The sequence below is a fragment of the Branchiostoma lanceolatum genome, chromosome 6, assembly GCF_035083965.1.
Source record: "Branchiostoma lanceolatum isolate klBraLanc5 chromosome 6, klBraLanc5.hap2, whole genome shotgun sequence".
In the NCBI taxonomy this organism is placed as follows: Eukaryota; Metazoa; Chordata; class Leptocardii; order Amphioxiformes; family Branchiostomatidae; genus Branchiostoma; species Branchiostoma lanceolatum.
Window position 1 is genome coordinate 7,623,089 of NC_089727.1, and position 20,055 is coordinate 7,643,143.

At 42.1% G+C, this 20,055-nt stretch overlaps 1 protein-coding gene across 3 annotated transcripts in view; it reads left to right on the forward strand.

Moving 5' to 3' along the window:
• The window catches only part of LOC136436366 (cytoplasmic dynein 2 heavy chain 1-like), an 85,806-nt gene that overhangs the window by 15,359 nt on the left and 50,392 nt on the right, over positions 1–20,055 (forward strand). For all 3 annotated transcript variants that reach the window (XM_066430280.1, XM_066430281.1, XM_066430282.1), the window contains exons 22-48: positions 549–704; positions 1,311–1,422; positions 1,958–2,128; positions 2,457–2,615; positions 3,489–3,577; positions 4,147–4,281; positions 4,462–4,594; positions 5,524–5,754; positions 6,580–6,702; positions 7,109–7,259; positions 8,140–8,348; positions 8,937–9,119; positions 9,660–9,842; positions 10,583–10,806; positions 11,493–11,602; positions 12,068–12,184; positions 12,622–12,713; positions 13,626–13,802; positions 13,964–14,051; positions 14,591–14,798; positions 15,379–15,508; positions 16,147–16,302; positions 16,866–16,964; positions 17,419–17,579; positions 17,714–17,960; positions 18,462–18,613; positions 19,571–19,715. In XM_066430280.1, the coding sequence (XP_066286377.1) occupies positions 549–704; positions 1,311–1,422; positions 1,958–2,128; positions 2,457–2,615; positions 3,489–3,577; positions 4,147–4,281; positions 4,462–4,594; positions 5,524–5,754; positions 6,580–6,702; positions 7,109–7,259; positions 8,140–8,348; positions 8,937–9,119; positions 9,660–9,842; positions 10,583–10,806; positions 11,493–11,602; positions 12,068–12,184; positions 12,622–12,713; positions 13,626–13,802; positions 13,964–14,051; positions 14,591–14,798; positions 15,379–15,508; positions 16,147–16,302; positions 16,866–16,964; positions 17,419–17,579; positions 17,714–17,960; positions 18,462–18,613; positions 19,571–19,715 (4,141 nt within the window). The remainder of the gene's footprint in view (positions 1–548; positions 705–1,310; positions 1,423–1,957; positions 2,129–2,456; positions 2,616–3,488; positions 3,578–4,146; positions 4,282–4,461; positions 4,595–5,523; positions 5,755–6,579; positions 6,703–7,108; positions 7,260–8,139; positions 8,349–8,936; positions 9,120–9,659; positions 9,843–10,582; positions 10,807–11,492; positions 11,603–12,067; positions 12,185–12,621; positions 12,714–13,625; positions 13,803–13,963; positions 14,052–14,590; positions 14,799–15,378; positions 15,509–16,146; positions 16,303–16,865; positions 16,965–17,418; positions 17,580–17,713; positions 17,961–18,461; positions 18,614–19,570; positions 19,716–20,055) is intronic.

The window sequence follows — 20,055 nt, forward strand, 5'->3', positions numbered from 1 at the left end:
GTGGATCATTATGGTAAAACATTTCTATTTTTTCTCACTTCTCTCGCATTATTTGATTTGGAACAGGTTGTTATAAAAGATATGATAATTTTATTACGTTTGTTTGGGTATGGCTACAGCAAAACTGCAAAAGACTATTGAGTGTGATATCAAATATATCTTGCCTTTCTTTAAGAAGCAATCAAAAGGGAAGTCCTACCACAAAGACCAAATTTAGTACTGGAAAAGACAGAAAATGCTGCACTGAAACCTGAATTCAGAGCCATCTTTGATCTGGTTTTGTCTCCTATTAAACCTCATGGCCTTGTGTGACACTTAAAGTGAAACTTTGGGACAACGTATCTTTCAGGCGGGTGAGTTTTGGCAGCCGCTTGTCTCCCACTCTGGGCCTTCAGAAGAACACATGTTGATTCATCAAATTGTTCAGGTACAGGACTGGTACAGGAACAGGTCCAAACCTGTACCTAAACCTCTGTAACAGTACTGTACCTAATGTTACATTAAAGTATACGCAGCCCTAATCCATTATACTTGCTGTTTGTACACAGGTCTGACTGTGTCCACTTTGGGCTGCCGGAGCCACAGATCCCTGAGGCAGATGAGCTACGGGAGGACCTGCGCGTACACGAGTCCATGTGGTCGCTGTACGAGGAGTTCAACAACGGCATGTCCGACTTGGCCAAGGAGGACTGGATCTCTTTCAGGTAATTTTCAGACATATGAGAATATAACAGTTAATGTTGAATGAATTTGAAAAATACTAATCCATAAGCACATGCTTAAGGCAGAATAGTTTAAGTCTATACTTTGAGAGTTTAAGTGATTCTACTTCTAAAAGATAATTTTGTACAGTTATTGTAAGCCTCAAGCGTCAAGCCTCTGCACGTAAAAGAACCCAACACACTTATCGAGAAGGGGTCACCTGGTGTGCTTAGCTAAAGATGTATGCTGTGTCGAGTCCACATTGCACTACCACTAGCTACTTAAAAAGTATCATACTTCACCTCAATTGAGTATGACTGCTTTACCTTACCTGTTGTATCTAAAAGTGTATGGTGTCTAAGGCAAGCAGAGATTATACTACAGCAGGGGGCTAGTCCCTGGCTAGCACTGTGTGATATACAATGTCATGCAAAAGGTATAAAAAATTCTATATAAACGAGTCATAGAGTGTGCAGCCTTGTCTGTTTGTGTTTTTATACAATGTACCCATCTTTGGTCATATAGATATTTGTATAGATTGAGTTGGCCGGCATATTTTCTCAATGTCTCATATATCTGACTATTGTTTATCATCTTATATCTTGAAGGAGTCGTTCGTATATGTTTGAAGAGTTCCTGGGCCAGTGGGCTGAGAAACTACGGAGTGAGGAACCCACCACCATCACCATCAAACTAACAAAGGACATTGACAAGTACAGGGTCAGTCTTAACTCAATCTGATGTTTTATTTTCCTTTGCACTGCAGTGTATTTTAATGTATTCATCTGGCTTTAATGATATCTAGTACATGTATGTAATTCTTTCATTACATTAATTGTAATTATCGTTTTAGCAACAAAAAGATGATGTTAATCATCATTTCATCAATCTCCATTTGAAAAGTCATGACAATCTGTCAAGCCCTTCTTGAATTATTTTCCTTCAAAGTCTCAAACAAAATCAGCCCCTGCAGTTGAAAAATACTGCTAGGGAGCCTAAACCTATGCCACTCCATGATTCCAAGAGCTATGTACCATTAAAAATCAGAACCATATCATATCCAGCACACAAGATGTCAAAATTAGAAGTCCTACTGCAGTACCATGAAACGCATGGTACCCATAACCAATGGGCCCATAATATCATTTTTTCTTTCACTGTGCCTCAGAATAAAGGTGCTATGAACTTTACTGACTTAACAGTACTTTTAATTGAATTAATGTATCCTCCAATCTGTGCCCTGTCCTGTTCCCAGGCTGTGTTGCCGTTGCTGAAGTACGTACGGGGGGAGGTGCTGTCACAGGACCACTGGCTGGAGATGTTCCGTCTACTGGGCATGCCCAGAGGAACCACGCTGGAGAAGCTGACATTCGGACACATCCTCGCCTCCAGTAACGCAATCATCAAGAACGCCGACCAGTTGAAGGTAGGAAGTAGTCTTTTGGCTACATGGTGAACACAAGGAGAATGAATTTGAGTACAGTAGAGTTGCAGGAAGTCAAGAGGAAAATTGTGTAACATTTCCTGTCTTCAACTTTCTGCTATGTGCATGTCTGTTGGCTTTTGGGAGCCAGTGGGAAAAATGCATGAGACAGAAGCAGTCAGAAATTTGCAATAATGAAGAAAGAACAAGAAAATGCACAAATATTACAAATGATTTGCAGAGGTATGAGATCTTTGATTTCTTGTGTTGTGTAAAAAGATGTGGGCTTGGGCTGGTCTTTTCTTGAAATGTTTGACATTTCTTTTTCTAGGAACTGAACGCCCGAGCGCAGGGGGAGGTGTCCATCCGTGAAGCCCTGCGGGAGTTAGAGATGTGGGGCGCGGCCGCCGTTTTCGCCCTGACCGAGTACTCCGACAGCGGGAATCGAACCCTCATGATCATCAAGGACTGGAAGGACTTAGTCAACCAGGTCAGTACATTCTACTGTAAACAGTTATTTTCTCATCAACAAATAAAAACAGTCCAACCTTCAGCCTAAAAAATAGTAAGCATTTGGTAACGTTAATGATTTTGTTTTCCTTATGCAAAGATGCACTGGTGCACCCAACCAAAAAAATTAGGTGCACAGAAAAAATTTTGTGTGCACCACAAAATAAAGTTGAATGCCAGCAAAACATAATTACAAAGTTTAATGATCTTAAGAACTTCAATCTGTAATTCTACAGTTAACTTCAAAATTTCAGACAAGTAATACATCAAATAAAGTACAACTGTTACAAATTATATTACTTTTTCTGATACTTACATTTCAAGAATATTCTGTAAACTAGTATACCTTTTTTTTTCAAAGGCCTATTGCCTACAAAAATATCTAGGTGCACTGGTGCACCTAGAGTCAAAATTAGGTGCACAGTTTTGTACTGGTGTACAATTGGGTGTACAATTTTGGGTGCACACAGGTGCATATGCACTCACTATTTCAAGCCCTGTTATGGGGTTTAGACAAGAGAAGGTTTAAGTCACTTGACGATTCACTGACATCTTTCTGTACAAAAACAAAGGTCAGTGCTCATCAATACGAAATATAAAACATATTGAGGCATTACTCTATGCAATCATGGTTTTCCAGAAAGTTCTGTGACATGTCTAGCCATGCAGTTAAATGCAGTATTCAATTTAGCAGTTAGTGATAGTATCCAGTGTTTTGATTATTTGTACTGCTGCTGGGCAGCAGTCGGCTAGTCTTCACACTGTATTTCCATGCGTCTCTGTCCAGGGGACCACACTTGTGAGGCCTCAGATACACTTTGATAATGTGCTTTGGCTATTTCTTGTATACCAGGTTGGAGACAACCAGTGCCTGCTACAGTCACTAAAGGACTCCCCCTACTACAGATTCTTCGAGGACAAGGCTTCCATATGGGAAACTAGGTTGGTATACTGAATAATAGTCCACAGTGCCTTTTATAATGAGAGTTCCACTTTGCAACTTTGCCTGTCTATGAGCATCAAAACATTCTGAAAAAATAGATAAGTTCAGTTATTTCTTAAAAGAATGTGGTGTGATTGTGCTGGACTGTGCCAAGTTTTGCTTCTCGCAGTTCATTGGAAATCAGTCTAGAAAATGTTGTATTGAACAGCCTGTTTCTACAGGACCCCGATGGCCCCCTTCATTCAACTGTTTCCACTATCATGCTTTACTTTACAACTGTGTCTAGGGCAAGGTATTGGAAGGTGGAGCCCATCCCTCTCCTTCCACAGCCGTTTACCTCCCAAACCAAAGTCTGGTGCCCATTCTTACACCTGGGTGGAGTACTAGTGAGGAAAGTTGTGTAAAGTGCCTAACATTGGTAGTGTCGGGGGATTCGAACCCGGGGCCTCTGGGTTCTGGGCCGAACACCCTACTGTTTCACCACACGATGCCACCACAGTTAGTCACAGGTTACTCCACAACTGGATCAGTGGAAATCTGAAGTGCTTTTGTTGTAATATTCCCACAGACTAGCGGACCTGGACGAGTACCTCCACAACCTGAACCAGATCCAGAGGAAGTGGGTGTACCTGGAGCCCATCTTCGGCAGGGGCGCACTGCCCCGAGAACAAGCTCGCTTCAAGAGGGTGGACGATGACTTCAGGTATGGTAACCCTCATAAAACTAATCTCCTAACTTTGGGACATGTATCCATGTTTACCCTAAGGCTTCCACAAAATTGAAGAAACCTGAAAAAGTATCTTGTTTGTATCATTTAATAAAATGTATGTATCATCTGTGTTTTGACTATGTTGACTATAACCATTTGGTGTGTGTTATATAGAGCCATCATGTCCGATGTGGCGCGTGACAACCGTGTCCTGTCCCTGGTTGGTCAGTCAGGACTCCGCAGCACGCTGGTCACGCTGCTGGACCAACTGCAGCGCTGTCAGAAATCTCTCAATGAGTTCCTAGAGGTGTGTATAAACTAATGCACAATATAATGCATATATGACTCAGGTATGCATAGAATTGATGATATCAAATGGAGCAGTGCAGTTTCGTTATGTTCTGCCATAGAGAGCAGTGCAGTTTCTGTATGTTATGCCAGATGGAGCAGTGCAGTTTCTGTATGTTATGCCAGATGGAGCAGTGCAGTTTCTGTATGTTATGCCAGATGGAGCAGTGCAGTTTCTGTATGTTATGCCAGAGGGAGTAGTGCAGTTTCTGTATGTTATGCCAGGGGGAGTAGTGCAGTTTCTGTATGTTATGCCAGATGGAGCAGTGCAGTTTCTGTATGTTATGCCAGAGGGAGTAGTGCAGTTTCTGTATGTTATGCCAGATGGAGCAGTGCAGTTTCTGTATGTTATGCCAGAGAGAGCAGTGCAGTTTCTGTATGTTATGCCAGGGGGAGTAGTGCAGTTTCTGTATGTTATGCCAGATGGAGCAGTGCAGTTTCTGTATGTTATGCCAGAGGGAGTAGTGCAGTTTCTGTATGTTATGCCAGAGGGAGCAGTGCAGTTTCTGTATGTTATGCCAGAGGGAGCAGTGCAGTTTCTGTGATTCTGCCAGAGGGAGCAGTGCAGTTTCTGTGATTCTGCCAGAGGGAGCAGTGCAGTTTCTTTTTATGCTCTGCCAGAGGGAGAATTGCAGTTTCTTTATATTCTGCCCAAGGAGGTGAAAAAAAAGGTTCTACCATAGGGTGCAGTGCAGTTTCTTTATATTCTGCCAGAGGGAGCAGTGCTGTTTCTTAGTGCCAAGGCTGCAGTGCCATTTCTTATGTTTTACCAAAGGGCTTTAGTGCCATATCTTATGTTCTGCCGAAGGGGTGCAGTATATTTTCTTTCTGCCAGGTGGCTTGGTGTAAACTCTGCTACAATTTCTGATTGCCTTGTTTCTACAACAGGAAAAACGTTCGCTGTTCCCACGGTTCTACTTCATCGGTGACGACGACCTACTGGAGATCCTGGGTCAGGCGACCAACCCCGCGGTGATCCAGTCCCACCTGAAGAAGCTGTTTGCCGGGATCCACAGCGTCCAGTTCGACGAGGGGCACAAACACATCACGGCCATGAAGTCACTGGAGGGGGAGGTCGTGCCGCTAAAGAGCTCGGTACAGATCACCACAGAAGTGGAGGTCAGATATTTGCCTCTCATTTTATTAAAACTTTTAGCATATCTCTGATGCCCCTGTCACACAGCTGGGAAATCGATCTGCCATCGAGTCTGCAAGCTCTAATTTGTTCGGTGTTCTCTCCATCATCGCGTCATGTTTAGAGATTGGCCGATGTTCGCTAGTCCCCGAGCCCCATCCAATGTGATGGGTTAGATTCTCAGGTTCCCCTAAGAGAGTGATCGTGAAATATTTTGAATAGTCTTAGTAAATGTTTTAACTGATATTGATTGTTTTAAAACCTTTAATCGATGCCTGAAAGCTGTGTGACCTATAATGAATTATATTATATTTAGCCTCACAATTCAGCCTTGTAACGGCTGCAACGAGGCTTGTATGTCAGATATGACAAATAAACCAGTCTACAGACGAAAAATACACTCAAATCCCTCTGACAATCAGCAAATATGACCAAAGCTCATTGACAGTGTGACAGGGACTTAAGTAAGTATAACTTTTAATGCATATAGTTCACCACAGAATTGATACAAATTTTTGGCTGTCATTTAATCATAACTTTTAGTACATGTATGTGGCAGTAGGAATGCCTTTCCTTGGCGTTTATTGGGTCTTTTCATCGCTTAGATGAATAGTCTAAGTGGGAGACAATGACACGTCATTTTTTTTACCCTTGTTTCAAAACCAAAGTTGATGCAGAAATAGTGTACATGTGTACATGTAAATGCTTTGTGCTATTATGACCGAAAATATTTCATACAAATGGTTGTTCTTTGAAGGTGGTAAACAGTCAAGTATTTTCTTATCTTATGTTTTCTCTGTTGTTTATAGAACTGGCTGAGTCGCCTGGCTGATGAGATGAAGACCACCCTACAACAGCTGCTGTTGGAGTGTCTGCAGGCAGGAAGGGGCAACAGCCAGGGGGGCGTCGACCCCAACAAGTTCCCCTCCCAGGTTGTTACCATAGCCCTACATAGCAATGGAGTGTTTCAAACAATTTTATATACATTATGCATATAACAGTTCTCCAGTCGTCATACCCAAATGATAGATAATAAGAATGTACATACCAAAGATCATAGAGATTCATCCACATCTTCCTGAGTTATGCTCCAGAGTTAGTCCAGTCTCTCAACTTCTGGCGCGTTTTGCATTGAAATGTGTTTTTTTTTTAAGGGAGGGTGTGACTATATTGAAATGTGTGTTTTTTAAATAGGGAGGGTATGACATAAATAAAATACAACATGGTGTATTCCGCATCACCCTTGGTCCCAACCCTCCCGTTGGCAATACGGAATACGCTGTGTTGTATTCTACAGCTATCTGGAACACCTCACGATGTGTCATGTTGTCGTGTTAGATCCTGTGCCTGGCGGACCAGATCCAGTTCACGGAGCGCTGTGAGGAGGCGCTGCGCGGCCGCAGTCTCCAGGAGATGAAGATCGAGCTGGAGTCCCAGCTGGAGGCCTACACCAGCGTCAACGTGCACGACGGAGGGACCAACGACTCAGGTAATGCAGGGCTCGAAATACTGGGGGCATGTGCACCTGTGTGCACCCAAAATTGGAGCTGTGCACCCAATTTTTAACTGTGGGTGCACCAGTGCACCTAGATATTTTTGTAGGCTATAGGGTATACCTAGAGGTACTATTGTTCGCTGGTATACAAAACATTCTTGAAATTCAAGTATCTAAAACAGGAACATAACCTTTGTTGTACTTTGTTCGATGCATTACTTGTTTGAAATTTTGAAGTTAGCTATAGAGATTGAAATTCTAATAAGAGCGTTAAGCTTAAATTTGTTTGCTGACATTCTCCTTTATTCTATGTGGTGCACCCAAAATTCATTCTGTGCACCTAATTTCTTTGCTTGGGTGCACCAGTGCACATATTTCCAAAAATGAATTTCGAGCCCTGTAATGACACACACTCCAACAAGTTACAAACTTCAAATAGCAAAAAAAAACATGTCAGGCTTCTTACAATATACCTCTACATTCTGTGTGTCTGTAAAGGCTCTATCTCACTGGACCAGCGGCACGTTGGCAACATCGCTGCGACCGAGCAATTTGACAGCGTACTCAACGAATTTCATCAAATATTTCACACTTTCTGTGGTTTTTATGTTGTCTTTTCAATCATACTTGTACATTTTGCATATTCTAATATAAAGTCAAGTAATACAAGTCCAATTTAGGACGCAGTAAGGCTGCGCGGCCAATGCATCTTTTCCAGTCGTGTCCAGGCCCGAGCGCAAACTCAGGCTGCTGGCTCCATGGAATTTGAACCAGATGTGAGAGGCAGAGTGCGCAAACCTCTGCACTGTGCAGACATGTACTCTGGTTTAACTATTCAATATCAAGTATTGACAAACTTCTCTTCTCCCCACAGACATGCATGTGCTGGACCTAAAACTGAAGGCCCTTATCCTGGACACGGTCCATAACATGGATGTGGTGGACCAGCTGATCCAGACCAACACCTCCTCCACGGCAGACTGGATGTGGCAGAAACAACTCAAGTTCTACCTGAACAGCAAAACTAAACAGGCCATCATGAGGATGGTGGATGCTGAGTTTGACTATACTTATGAATACCAGGTAATTGTTTGGCAGAAAATGCATGATCAATTTTTATTCCTTTCATTTTTATACATGTATTTATGTATGGGCTCTGTCAGTCGATATTCACCATGGTAAAACCCTAGTTGTCATTTTTTATTTATTTATTTCTATTTCTAGTCACTCATTTATTTTACCAGGGGAAACATATCCCCTACTGGCCATTTCAAATGAGCTATCAATATAGAATACAAGGATACAAGAAATAACAAAGATCTATACGAATTAAGAAATAGCTATAGTACCGAAAAGAGGCCATTTTCATACATGACTGTTGTCTCTCCAATAGAGAAAAGATACATGACATAATGCCCGTGTCAACAGTGTAATGGCAAGCTTTTTCATGCTTAACTTCTGCTTATGATTTATGAATCGGTTATGTTAGTACGTAGAGAATTAGTCATGGCTCATAAAACAAGTGGCCAGACCACATTAGAAAATACAAAAGTGTTGCTATGATAAATATATAATTTATACAAGTATAGAAAATCATTTTTGGAGCCACATAGAAACTATATCAAGCCATTTTCTCAACCTGATAACCGAGTTTTAACACTTTGTTTCCAGGGCAATGCTGCCAAGCTTGTACACACCCCTCTGACAGACAAGTGTTACCTGACCCTAACACAAGGCATGCACATGGGGATGGGAGGGAACCCTTACGGACCAGCCGGTACGGGGAAGACAGAGTCAGTCAAGGCTCTGGGAGGACTGTTTGGTCGACAAGTGCTTGTCTTCAACTGTGATGAGGTAGGTGATACTGTAAATCTTGAAACTTTTGCAGTGGTTTTATATTTGCGGTTATTGAATGTAAAAATGAGTCTGCAGACAACAGCTTGATTCATTTCATGCCATGCACATGCTTGGTCTTGCTCACTGTGGCTTTGTTACTAGTAATGGGAGTATATCTTAAGTGAAGAAAACGAAATTGTAAATCTGCGATTGGGAGTTTTAATCCCGGTAGCTGTAGATCTCCTGACGACACACTACTTAAAGGGTTGTAGTCCTTAGAACAGGACATTAAGCCATGGTGTTCATTGTACTTGTCAAAAAAAAGCTAGGGAAATTTCCCTAGCACAATGAGCCTGTAAATACTGTACATAGCATCTGTCTTCTCTGTCACACACAGCAGAAGATTTAAGCTCTTCAGCAACCTAAACTGATCCGAGATAACTTTCATGTGTACTTCAAAGCTACACTGTTTTATCATAAAGATAACTTGGCCAAGATGGAAGTTAAGTAAATGTGTAATTGGGACCTTAAAGAAATGATGTTCCTGTGCCATCCCAGGGTATAGATGTGAAGTCCATGGGGCGTATCTTCATCGGTCTGGTGAAGTGCGGAGCGTGGGGCTGTTTCGACGAGTTTAACCGGCTGGAAGAGGCAGTGCTGTCTGCAGTGTCCATGCAGATCCAGGACATCCAGGCCGCGCTCAAGAGTCGCACACCCACCGCTGAGCTACTGGGCAGACAGGTGGGTAAAGCATCACTGAGGTAGTTGGGTTCTCTAGTAGGAACCAGTAGACTATTAGCTAGCAGGGCGTCAGAGCGTCCTCTGGACGCCCTGCACTAAGAAAAAAAGAAATTAGACACCCTCCTTTTTTGGGGACACCCAGAGGACACCCTGTTACCCTTGCTCATTGGGCACTAAAGGTGGCTTTGATTGGCCAATTGGCTACAATTCCTGGCATTCCTGGTTAGACTATGTGTCCATGGGAAAGACACTCTACATGACTTTCCTCACTCCACCCAGGTGTAAAAATGGGTACCTGACTTCGGTTGGGGACGTAAAAGGGGTTGAAGGAAAGGGATGGGCTCTGCCTTCCAATACTCTTCCCTAGACATAATGGACAATAGTGTACTGCCCTTATGGTCTCAAAAAGGCAAATGGGACCTCCTTTTTAAATTTTTTTATAAGGCACTGGTAGACATCGTCAGAAGACATCCAGTGTCATTATCAAACGGGAGGCATAGAAAGACCTCTTGAATGTTAAGTTGAATTATTTCATCTTTAGAAAATACCCAAAATTTCATCAATTCAGTTCAGTATATGAAATTTATGATATCAAGAAACTTCATTTATTTATTAATATTGGTTATATATAATTGAGTCAGAATTGTAATAATAAAAGTTGTACAGATGAAATGCATTACAGAAGGAGAGGGGTTAGTTTGGTAATTAAATATGCTATAATTTTTCTTTGATTTTTTCAGGTTGACCTTGACCCCAACTCTGGCATCTTCATCACCTTGAATCCTGCGGGGAAGGGGTACGGAGGTCGTCAGAAGCTGCCCGACAACCTGAAGCAGCTGTTCCGTCCTGTGGCCATGTCACGCCCGGATAACGACCAGATCGCAGAGGTCATCCTGTTCTCCGAAGGGTTCAAACACGCCAAGGTCCTGGGGAGGAAACTGGTGGCCATATTTAACCTCTCAAAGTCAGTTCAACACTTGGTCGGCAAATCTAGATTATTAGACATAGGTTTTAAAGTGTGTTCTGTGTCTAGGCTGACTTTGATGATAACTTCACAGTACAGAGGTGACCGTAAAAACAGTGAACATAAAATTACAGTGAAAGAAACAAGGATTACAGAACTGGGTGCATGGGCACTTTTGACAGTTTTGTGCACCCAAAATTGGAACTGTGCACCTATCTTTTGACTGGGTGCACATAGATATTTTTGTAGGATATAGGGTTAACAAACTATTGGACACTGAAATTGAAGTATTAGAAAAAGCAAAATAACCCTGTAGTTTCTTGATGTTTAACTTGTTTCAAATTTTGAAGTTAGCCATAGTCTCGCGGCATAGAATTTCAGACAGGGTTTGTAATCACGTTTTGCTGACATTCTACTTTATTCTACATTGTGCACCGGAAATTCTCTCTGTGCACCTAGATTTTAGAGTTAGGTGCACCATTGCACCTATTTCCAAAAATTGATTTCGAGCCCTACTGTTCTCTCTGTGTTGTAACAGGCGGTCTGCTACTATTGTCATGTTGTACTATGTTTGACTGAACCAACAGTTACTGTAGTCTTAACTGTACTGACAAATTGTTACCTTGCAGTATTTTCTTATTTCTGACATACTTGTGTTAAAGATCTGCATTTTGTTTTTTCCCCAGGGAACTGCTGACTCAGCAGCAGCACTATGACTGGGGCCTGCGTGCCCTGAAGACTGTGCTGAGGGGATGTGGGAACCTACTACAGGACATGAGGAAGAGGGGGGAGAAAAGTGAGATTTCTTTTCTGTTAACATTACTTTCAAGATTGATTTTCTGCATTTCTTGATGTTTATTACAAAAGTACATCATCGTATTAAAGTTAAAGTTAAAGTGACCCAGGCATCTTGATAAGATGTATAGGGGTGGTGCCCATGTCCATTTCTATAGCCCTTGCAAGTCACTACAGCAGGGGGCTGGTCCGCTGGTAGTGATGTGTGTTTAACTACATGTGCCATACTCTTCCCAAATGCTGGGTGCTAAGTAGAGAAAGCAGTATGCATTTTTAAAAACTCGCAATCTACCGTGTGCAAGGTGAACACTCTACCAGCTAAGCAATTGCACCGGTGAATCATTGTATGGATTCTCTTCAATTTTTCACCATTATCTATCAAATTGCAGTAAAATTAGATGTTAAAGTAAAAGGGATTATTTTGTTTGCACTGTCTACAAGAACATTTTCACACACTCTTCTACAGTTGATGTAGATGCAGAGAGTAAGCTGGTTGTGCAGGCCTTAAGAGTCAACACTCTGTCCAAGCTGACGTTTGCCGACTGTCGGAGGTTTGACTTCCTTGTACAGGACATCTTCCCAGGTAAGTCGTAGTCAGACCGCCCAGGGAAGGTGAATATCTGCAAGACTCCAGGCTCCGCGACACCGGTCGGGGTTTGGGGAATGTCATTTGAACAAGTTCTCTTCTTAACGGACATGCCTGATTACATAGACAGATTGTAAGTAAAATCCCCCCTATGATGACATCAATTTATGTCGTCCAAATCCGTCTATTGTTAGCAGATTTAGGACTGAAGAGGCCAAAGCAATTTTACAACTCAAAGTTCAGCACCATGTACAGACATTTGTTTTGTCTCTGATTGTTTTAACCTTCTCCCTGCTGCCTAACTCTGGAACCAATAAGGAATTGGGTGCCAAACGGCTACTTCAGGGTGCAAAAGGTTAAAAATGTTCAGAATTCACTCCTGCTGTACAGTTAAACATGTTTAAGTTGAATTTTTAATCCTTGACTTTACCCAGGTGTGGAGTTGAAGAGTATAGAGTATGAGATGTTGGACAAGGCCTTCAGAGAGGCGTGCACTGAGGCTCACCTGGAGATCATGGAAGCACAGGTGAGACAATTCTTCTTCTTCCTCGGGTTACATGCCAACCTCAATAGGTTGAGGACTCTGCCACAGTGGGGAAGGGTACTGTTGTTTTGAGGGGGTGGTCACTATTTTTGATTTATTTCTACTTCATCCAGTAACTTTAACATTGAATTCATTGCTTAGGCATAACAGCTACCATTGGCAAAAGTCAATTTTACAATACTTCAATGACAATGTTTTAGTAATCAATCCATCTTCGAGGGTGTGAGGACTTTTCTGCCTTTCTGGCCTGTCTGTCTGTCTGAGTGGGTCTTTTCCACAAATGTATTGAACACTGGATCACGGCTTAATGTTCCGTCCTAAGGACTGTAACCCTTTCCAGCAGCATGCATGTTGGATGAGTGACAGGATTCAAACTCATGACTTCTTGGTCCAGAGGCAGGGTCACTATATCCACTTCACTGTGCATGCTACACCTGTTTCTGCAATTCCCAATATACACAATACGGCACTGCTATTCTTTTCCGTGTCACAAAGCAGTAGGGGTATTGCTTAGGTCACAATTGCACCGGTTACCGCAGGGGGTGTAGTCCCGGCCTGGCCCCAAATTTGTCCCAGTGGGCTGCCATGTTCCTATTGGTGTTCGCACGTTTAGCTCACGGCGCATATTTGTTACCAGGTCCCGCGTTGATTCCAAGTCCGAGTTAAAATGATTGAGGGTCCTGGCCTGGCCCAAAAATAACCTGGCAGCCGCAGGGTGTCCCACAGGCCGGGAAGGGGTCACGCCCGAAAGTGCCAAAAAACAGCCCGTCAGCTACTCGGTGGGGTCCCTTTTTTCAATTGGGACCTGAGTATAAAGGGTTGAAGTTGGCAATTTCTGATTGTATGATAATCCCTGTAAGTAATTCACTGGTGATAACTGTCCACAACTTTAAGGTTAAGAAGGGTCTGGAGTTGTATGAGCAGCTGAGACAGAGGATGGGCGTGGTCATTGTCGGCCCCAGCGGATCGGGCAAGTCTACGCTGTGGCGACTCCTGAGAAGTGCACTCAGCAAGATGAACAAGACTGTCAAACAGTACACCATGAACCCCAAGGCCATGCCCAGGACGCAGGTACGTGAGGTTTAAGCAGAACGATGATAATAATGTTAAACATGTCTTTACCCTCTGTGTACATACATCACACATTTTGTACATAACAACACAATCTAGTTCCATATATTTGGTGATTTATACCTAATGTCACAAGGATTGTTGACTGTTATCATTTTCAGCTGCTGGGTTACATTGACATTGACACCAGGGAGTGGTCAGACGGTGTGCTGACCAGTAGCGCCAGACTGGTGGTCAAAGAACCACAAGGTAAATATAATTTCAAAAATTTGTAACAGCACAGTACAAATGATTGTTACGCATGGTTCATTTTGTGTCGGGAGAATTTTCTTTCCAATCAACATTTTTGAAGATTAAACATGTAATTAAAATACAAACAATGATATGATTATGATATGCAAAAAGCTATAGGAGACAAATACAACAAGAGCTTACCGGTAATACAATTAATTGTTGTGATGAGCTCAAATTGGGTGTCCCTAACGACCTGACATAACTGCATAGGTGTTGCTGTGGGTCATCCTACTACACCATTGAACTAGAGTCAAACCATACTTCCAATTCTCCAAGTATCCTACTACACCACTTCTGCCTTACATGCTACCACAATTGAATTATTCTCAATACAACAGACTCACACCAAGACAAACAAGTTAACAAACCAACTGATTGCAATAAGTTTGTTTTCATGGAGGTAATAAAGTATTGTGTTTCTTTGTGATGTACTGCTCTTTCTGGAAGTGATTTAAAACCTTAAAACCGCTTTGCTGCATTCTGATATTTAACAGACATCCAGTCATGGATTGTGTGCGATGGTGACATCGACCCTGAGTGGATCGAGTCGCTAAACTCCGTCCTGGACGACAACCGTCTGCTGACCATGCCGTCGGGAGAGCGCATACAGTTCGGTCCGAACGTCAACTTTGTGTTCGAGTCACACGACTTGAGCTGCGCCTCTCCCGCCACCATCTCGCGTATGGGAATGATCTTCCTCAGGTACGGGTAATTCTGTTTCTAAAAAATGTGGAAAACATCTCAAATGATATAAACTTTGTTGTTGAATGAAGAGCATTGATCATCAATAGTAATTTTAACACTTAGTCTATAGGTATTACAATTCTTGCTTCCTTACAAATGTATAATATCTACAAACAAACAAGTCTTTTTAAGACTTGTTAAATGGTGTAACTGTTACCTTTTCTTAATCTACGCTCATTTCTTTACTTTTCAATGCCTTGACATGTAAGAAAACATACTGTTTGAAGAAGGAACCTGGATATATAAAAGAGGGTTGCAGTCCTTTGGAAGGGATATTGATAATTGGAGCATCACATCTTAAAGCAGACCCAGACCTAAAGAACATTAAAGAACTCACCACACTTATTTACATGTATACAGTAGGGGTCTGTTCCTGTGTAAGTAGACCTATCACCTGGTCTTACGCAGCTTGTAATTGTCTTGTACATTATCTATAAATAAATGGTGTGTTACGTGTAGGTCTTGAAGGGGTTGTTTTGAAAAATAAACAGTGAAAACTATCTTTAAAAAAAAAAAAATTGTTGTTTGTCTCCTGCAGTGATGAGGACATGGATGTGAAGTCCTTGGTGGCGTCTTGGTTAAGTAAGCATGGTGAGACTGAAGGTTCACAGCTGCAGGGATGGGTGGACGACTACTTCTACAGGGGCCTGGAGTGGGTCATGAAGCAGGTAAGTTCCATTTGTTGGAGTTCATTAATTTTCATGGGGACTTAATTTTGCGGTAGGAGGAAAAGGAGATTTTTGCAGTGCTTTACATAAGTTTGTGGTTGAAACATTACTGTATTACAGTGAATTCGAAGGCGTACAGTTTTTGTATTTGTGGTGTCAGGAATTTGCGGTGGACAGAGGACACCATGAAATAAACAAAACCAAAACCACCACAAACATGTCAAAATTTACAGTAGCTTACATTTCTCTGTATGTCATAGATGCGTACGGATGCCAACAAGTTGTTCCATAATTGAGAAATGCTGGAATAACAAAAAAAGAATATGATTTGTGGGAAATTGGAAGTAATAGTTTTGTGCTACAACCAGTGCTTTTAGAAATTTCTGTACAATGTCTTCTTAATCATGTGAGTTGTCCTTTGAAATTAAAACCCACGAAATGATATGTCGTGTCTTGTAGACTTTGAAGTGCACTTTTACTAATTGTTCTCTAAAGCATAAATTCCAACACAAAATTGTACTTAAAAACTTTGCACTGTCCAACTCCAGTCTTCGTAAAGGAATGAACAATCCACCGCATCAGTGACAGCAACTAACCCAGATGAATTTTCAAACTGATAGTTTTCCTTTTCTCCTCAGAATGAGTTTGTTGTTGAGACCAGTCTGGTGGGTGTGGTCAGCAACGGACTGTCCCATCTCCATGGGGTCAAGAGCAAGGCTCAGTTTGTGGTCAGTCTGATCCGCGGACTGGGCAGCAACCTGCCTCTGCCTGTACGACAGGCTTTTGCAAAGGAGGTCAGTGGTTTTATTTTTCTGTAGAAGGGACAGTGAGGTTTTCTTGGTATTTGAAGTTTGCGGTTAAATGAATTCTGTAGTACCATTGAAATACAAAGCACATGTTTGCGATGTTATGACTTTGCTGTTAGAGGTCACTGTTAAATCTGCAAAATAATAACCACTAGAAACATTTCAAGACTTGCAGTAGTTAGTACAGTATTACAACAGAACTTTCCTCTTCATCTATTTGTATGACATTGTTTAATAATAGAATTGTTTGATTTCATCGTGTTTTCAAGCCACTTGTTTCCAAGCCACTGTCAGTATTGTTTATGCATAATATTTTCTGGAAATTAATCACCTTAGTCATGCATTAATATATTCTTTTTTATCAGTCCCTATCCATAGTGCTGAAATGTATTCATGTCAACGCTCAAACTTGATGTCCATTTATCCAGTGTTGTCCTTGGTGCTGAATTTATAGCTATGGTTAAGTCAGCTATCCTTTCATTGTTTTCTACAAGATGAACAAATTTGAAGCTTTTCTGATGAAAATTCCATCAACTATGTGTTATTTGCAGATGTTTGTTTGGGCCCACGAGCAACCCCCTGACCCCAGACGACCCCTGGATGCTCAGTACGACGAGAGAACCGACCGTCTGTGCTGCTACCAGATGGACGTACGTCAGAACCTTAACCTCACCCAGCTGCTTCTACCTTTAGCCAATACAAATTTGGTGCCAAAAGGCTACCCTAGCAGGCTGAAGGTTAACTTTATACCCAACCTGAGTAGGAAAAATCAATAAATACTGTTATTAGTTTTTTTAGGATTTAATTTAGGATTTTTCAAAACTTCTATTGGGAAAGGTCAAAAGACAGAGGGTTACTTATTGCTATATTTAAAAGTTCAAGGTCGTACGCGTTATCTATTTTTAGTACTGTGACATGCACAGAGAAGATAAAAAGATAAGAAACAGTCAATTAGTCATGTCACTATGCCATGGCCCAATGAATATTCAAAATCCTCCTCTGCAGAAGTGTCACTTGTTAGTCAAATGTTTTGTGTTCGCGAGAAATACCAAAAAAAACAGTGTTCTTGCATAACTTTTACAACATCTGTTCTATATTCCCCAGATGAGTGAAACCCTGACGGCAGAGTCGTTACTGCCCAACGGTTCGCTGCCCGTGGTGCGTACGACAGATGTACAGTGTGATCTGGACTACATCATGCCATGGCTACACCCTGATAACAAACAGCCATTCCTACTGGTGGGACCAGAGGGCTGTGGCAAGAGGTACATGTTGTTTAAAGAGTTTGTCAGTTACTCTAAAAAGCTTGTCAGTTATTTCAAACAGTTTGTCAGTTACCTGTACCTTTAAAGAGATTGTCAGTTATTTTCAAACAGCTTGTCCTTTCCTTGTTTCCCAGCATGCTGCTGAAGCACTGTTTTGACCAGCTGCGGTCCGCGTCGGTCGCCATCCTCCACTGCAGCGCCCAGACGTCCCCGGCGCACGTGCTCCAGAAGCTTAGCCAGATGTGCATGGTCATCAGCACCAACACCGGCCGCGTCTACCGCCCCAAGGACTGCGAGCGTCTCATCCTGTACCTCAAGGACATCAACCTGCCCAAGCCTGATAAATGGGGCACAAGTCAGCTCATCGCCTTCTTACAACAGGTCTACATTTATGTCTCTTGTGAACTTTTGCAGTCTTCAGTATCACCCGTATCTTTTATTCTATGGGTTGATTTTTCAGGGCCTAATATTCTTTTAAACATTTTGTTATCTGCAAATTAAAGAAAATTCTTGTGGATTTGCCAGTAAATATACATAACTTGAAGTTTTCGGTGTGTCTGTTTGTCTATTTGTTTGTTTGCTTGTGTGTCCATAGTTATCTGAATGCAAAAGCATTAGTGGTTTCCATACACTCTGCACGTTAGGGGCATTGACAGGAAGTTAGGTCAAAGGTCCCAGAATAGATTATCTCATTTCCTGTCTTCAATTTCGTGCTATATATGCATGTCTTTTGCCTTATGAGAGCCAATGGGAAAAATGTATCAGACAGCATCCGGAAGATAATCGCAAAAATTTGAAATATCTCGCTTAGGTATGAGATCTTCTATTTCATTGTCATTGTTCAGATATTCACCATAATTGTACTGTTTGACTCCTGTCCAGATGGTGACGTACCAGGGTTTCTATGACCACAACCTGGAGTGGGTGGGGCTGGAGGGCGTGCAGCTGGTGGCGTCCATGACGGCGGGGAACACGCTCGGGCGGCACCAGCTCACCACCAGGTTCACCTCCGTGGTCCGCATCTGCTCCATCGGGTACGTTTGTTAATTCGTTCATTTTCGCTGGAACTTAACCCTTGTCCTGCGTTTTTACGCAAGTTATTTCATTAATTTGATTTCATGATCAGGTCATTTTCCTTTCACTTTTCCTGCGCTGCTGTGGCATAGTTATGGTGGGTTTTGCTGCGGTGTGATGCATTCAGCTGAACATATACAGGACGCACATAACGGTTTTGTAATGTGCAACCCCTATATATAGGGGACAAGTTATTAAGATAAAAGGGAAAAAAAGAAACTGGTAGGGATCAAACTATCGATCCAGTTTAGCTCTCTGATGCATTTCTTCCACTGGTTGGGACAGAGAAGACAGACGCTATGTACAGTATTTACAGGTTCATTGTACAGGGGAAATTTTCCAAGATCTTTTCGACAAGCACAATTAACAGTGGACCACAGTTTATCGTCCCGTCCTAAGGACTGTGACCCTTTCCTGTAGCGTGCATGTCGAGTGATCATGAGCAACACAGCTGGAATTGAACTCACGGCTTTTAGTTTCAGGGTCAGGACTAGACTACGTATGTTGCCACAAAGGAGTTGAATCAGTTCAGAATCTATAGTATAGTGTAATAAATAGTACAATGGAAGCACAATTTCGCAGTGTCATGAGTTTGCAAATGAGAGGTTACAACGGAGATAAAACAGTATGCAATTTCTTCAAAGGCGACATCAAGCATTTGTTCCTATGAATTGGGAGCCTTGGGTGTCAAACCTCTGCATGCATAACTTTAAGAACCCGACACACTACTGAGAAGAGTAGGGGTGACTTGATTTGCTTGGCAGAAAACACAAGACGAGCACAGCTTTATTGTACATTGCACACTCAGCTGTTTAAAAAACGTAATGCTTTGCCTCTCTAGAGGACAGCCAGTCCTGTTTTGACTTTTATTCTCACCTTTTGTACATGTACATTGTATGCCACCTTTTGATTGACAGGTATGCAGACAAGGACCAGTTGCAGGCCATTTACAGTGCCTACCTGCAGCCCATCTTCCAGAAGCACCTGACGGCCCACCCTGTCTGGGGATCACCTGCCAGGGTCACCCAGCTGGCTGCTTCTATGGTACAGCTGTATGAACAGGTGTGTATGACTAATCATCCCAAAATGTTGTCATGTCATGAATGCTAAGTTAACCATATTTCCTAACAAAACGGCAGAAAAAGTCTAGATGTTCTAGATGAAATCTAGACGGGCCATTAGCTAGGCGTCACGGCATCTTCTGGATGCCCTACACTTTCTTAGAAAACAAAGAAATTAGACACCCTCTTTTTGACACCCAGAAGACACCCTGTTTCTCTGTTTCTCCCAAATACAAACATGTTGTACACTGTGCCCCCCCCCCCCACACACACACAAACACTGTTGTTTTTTCCTGGTATCAGACACTGGGACAGCATGAAAATTGATTGATATGCAAAGC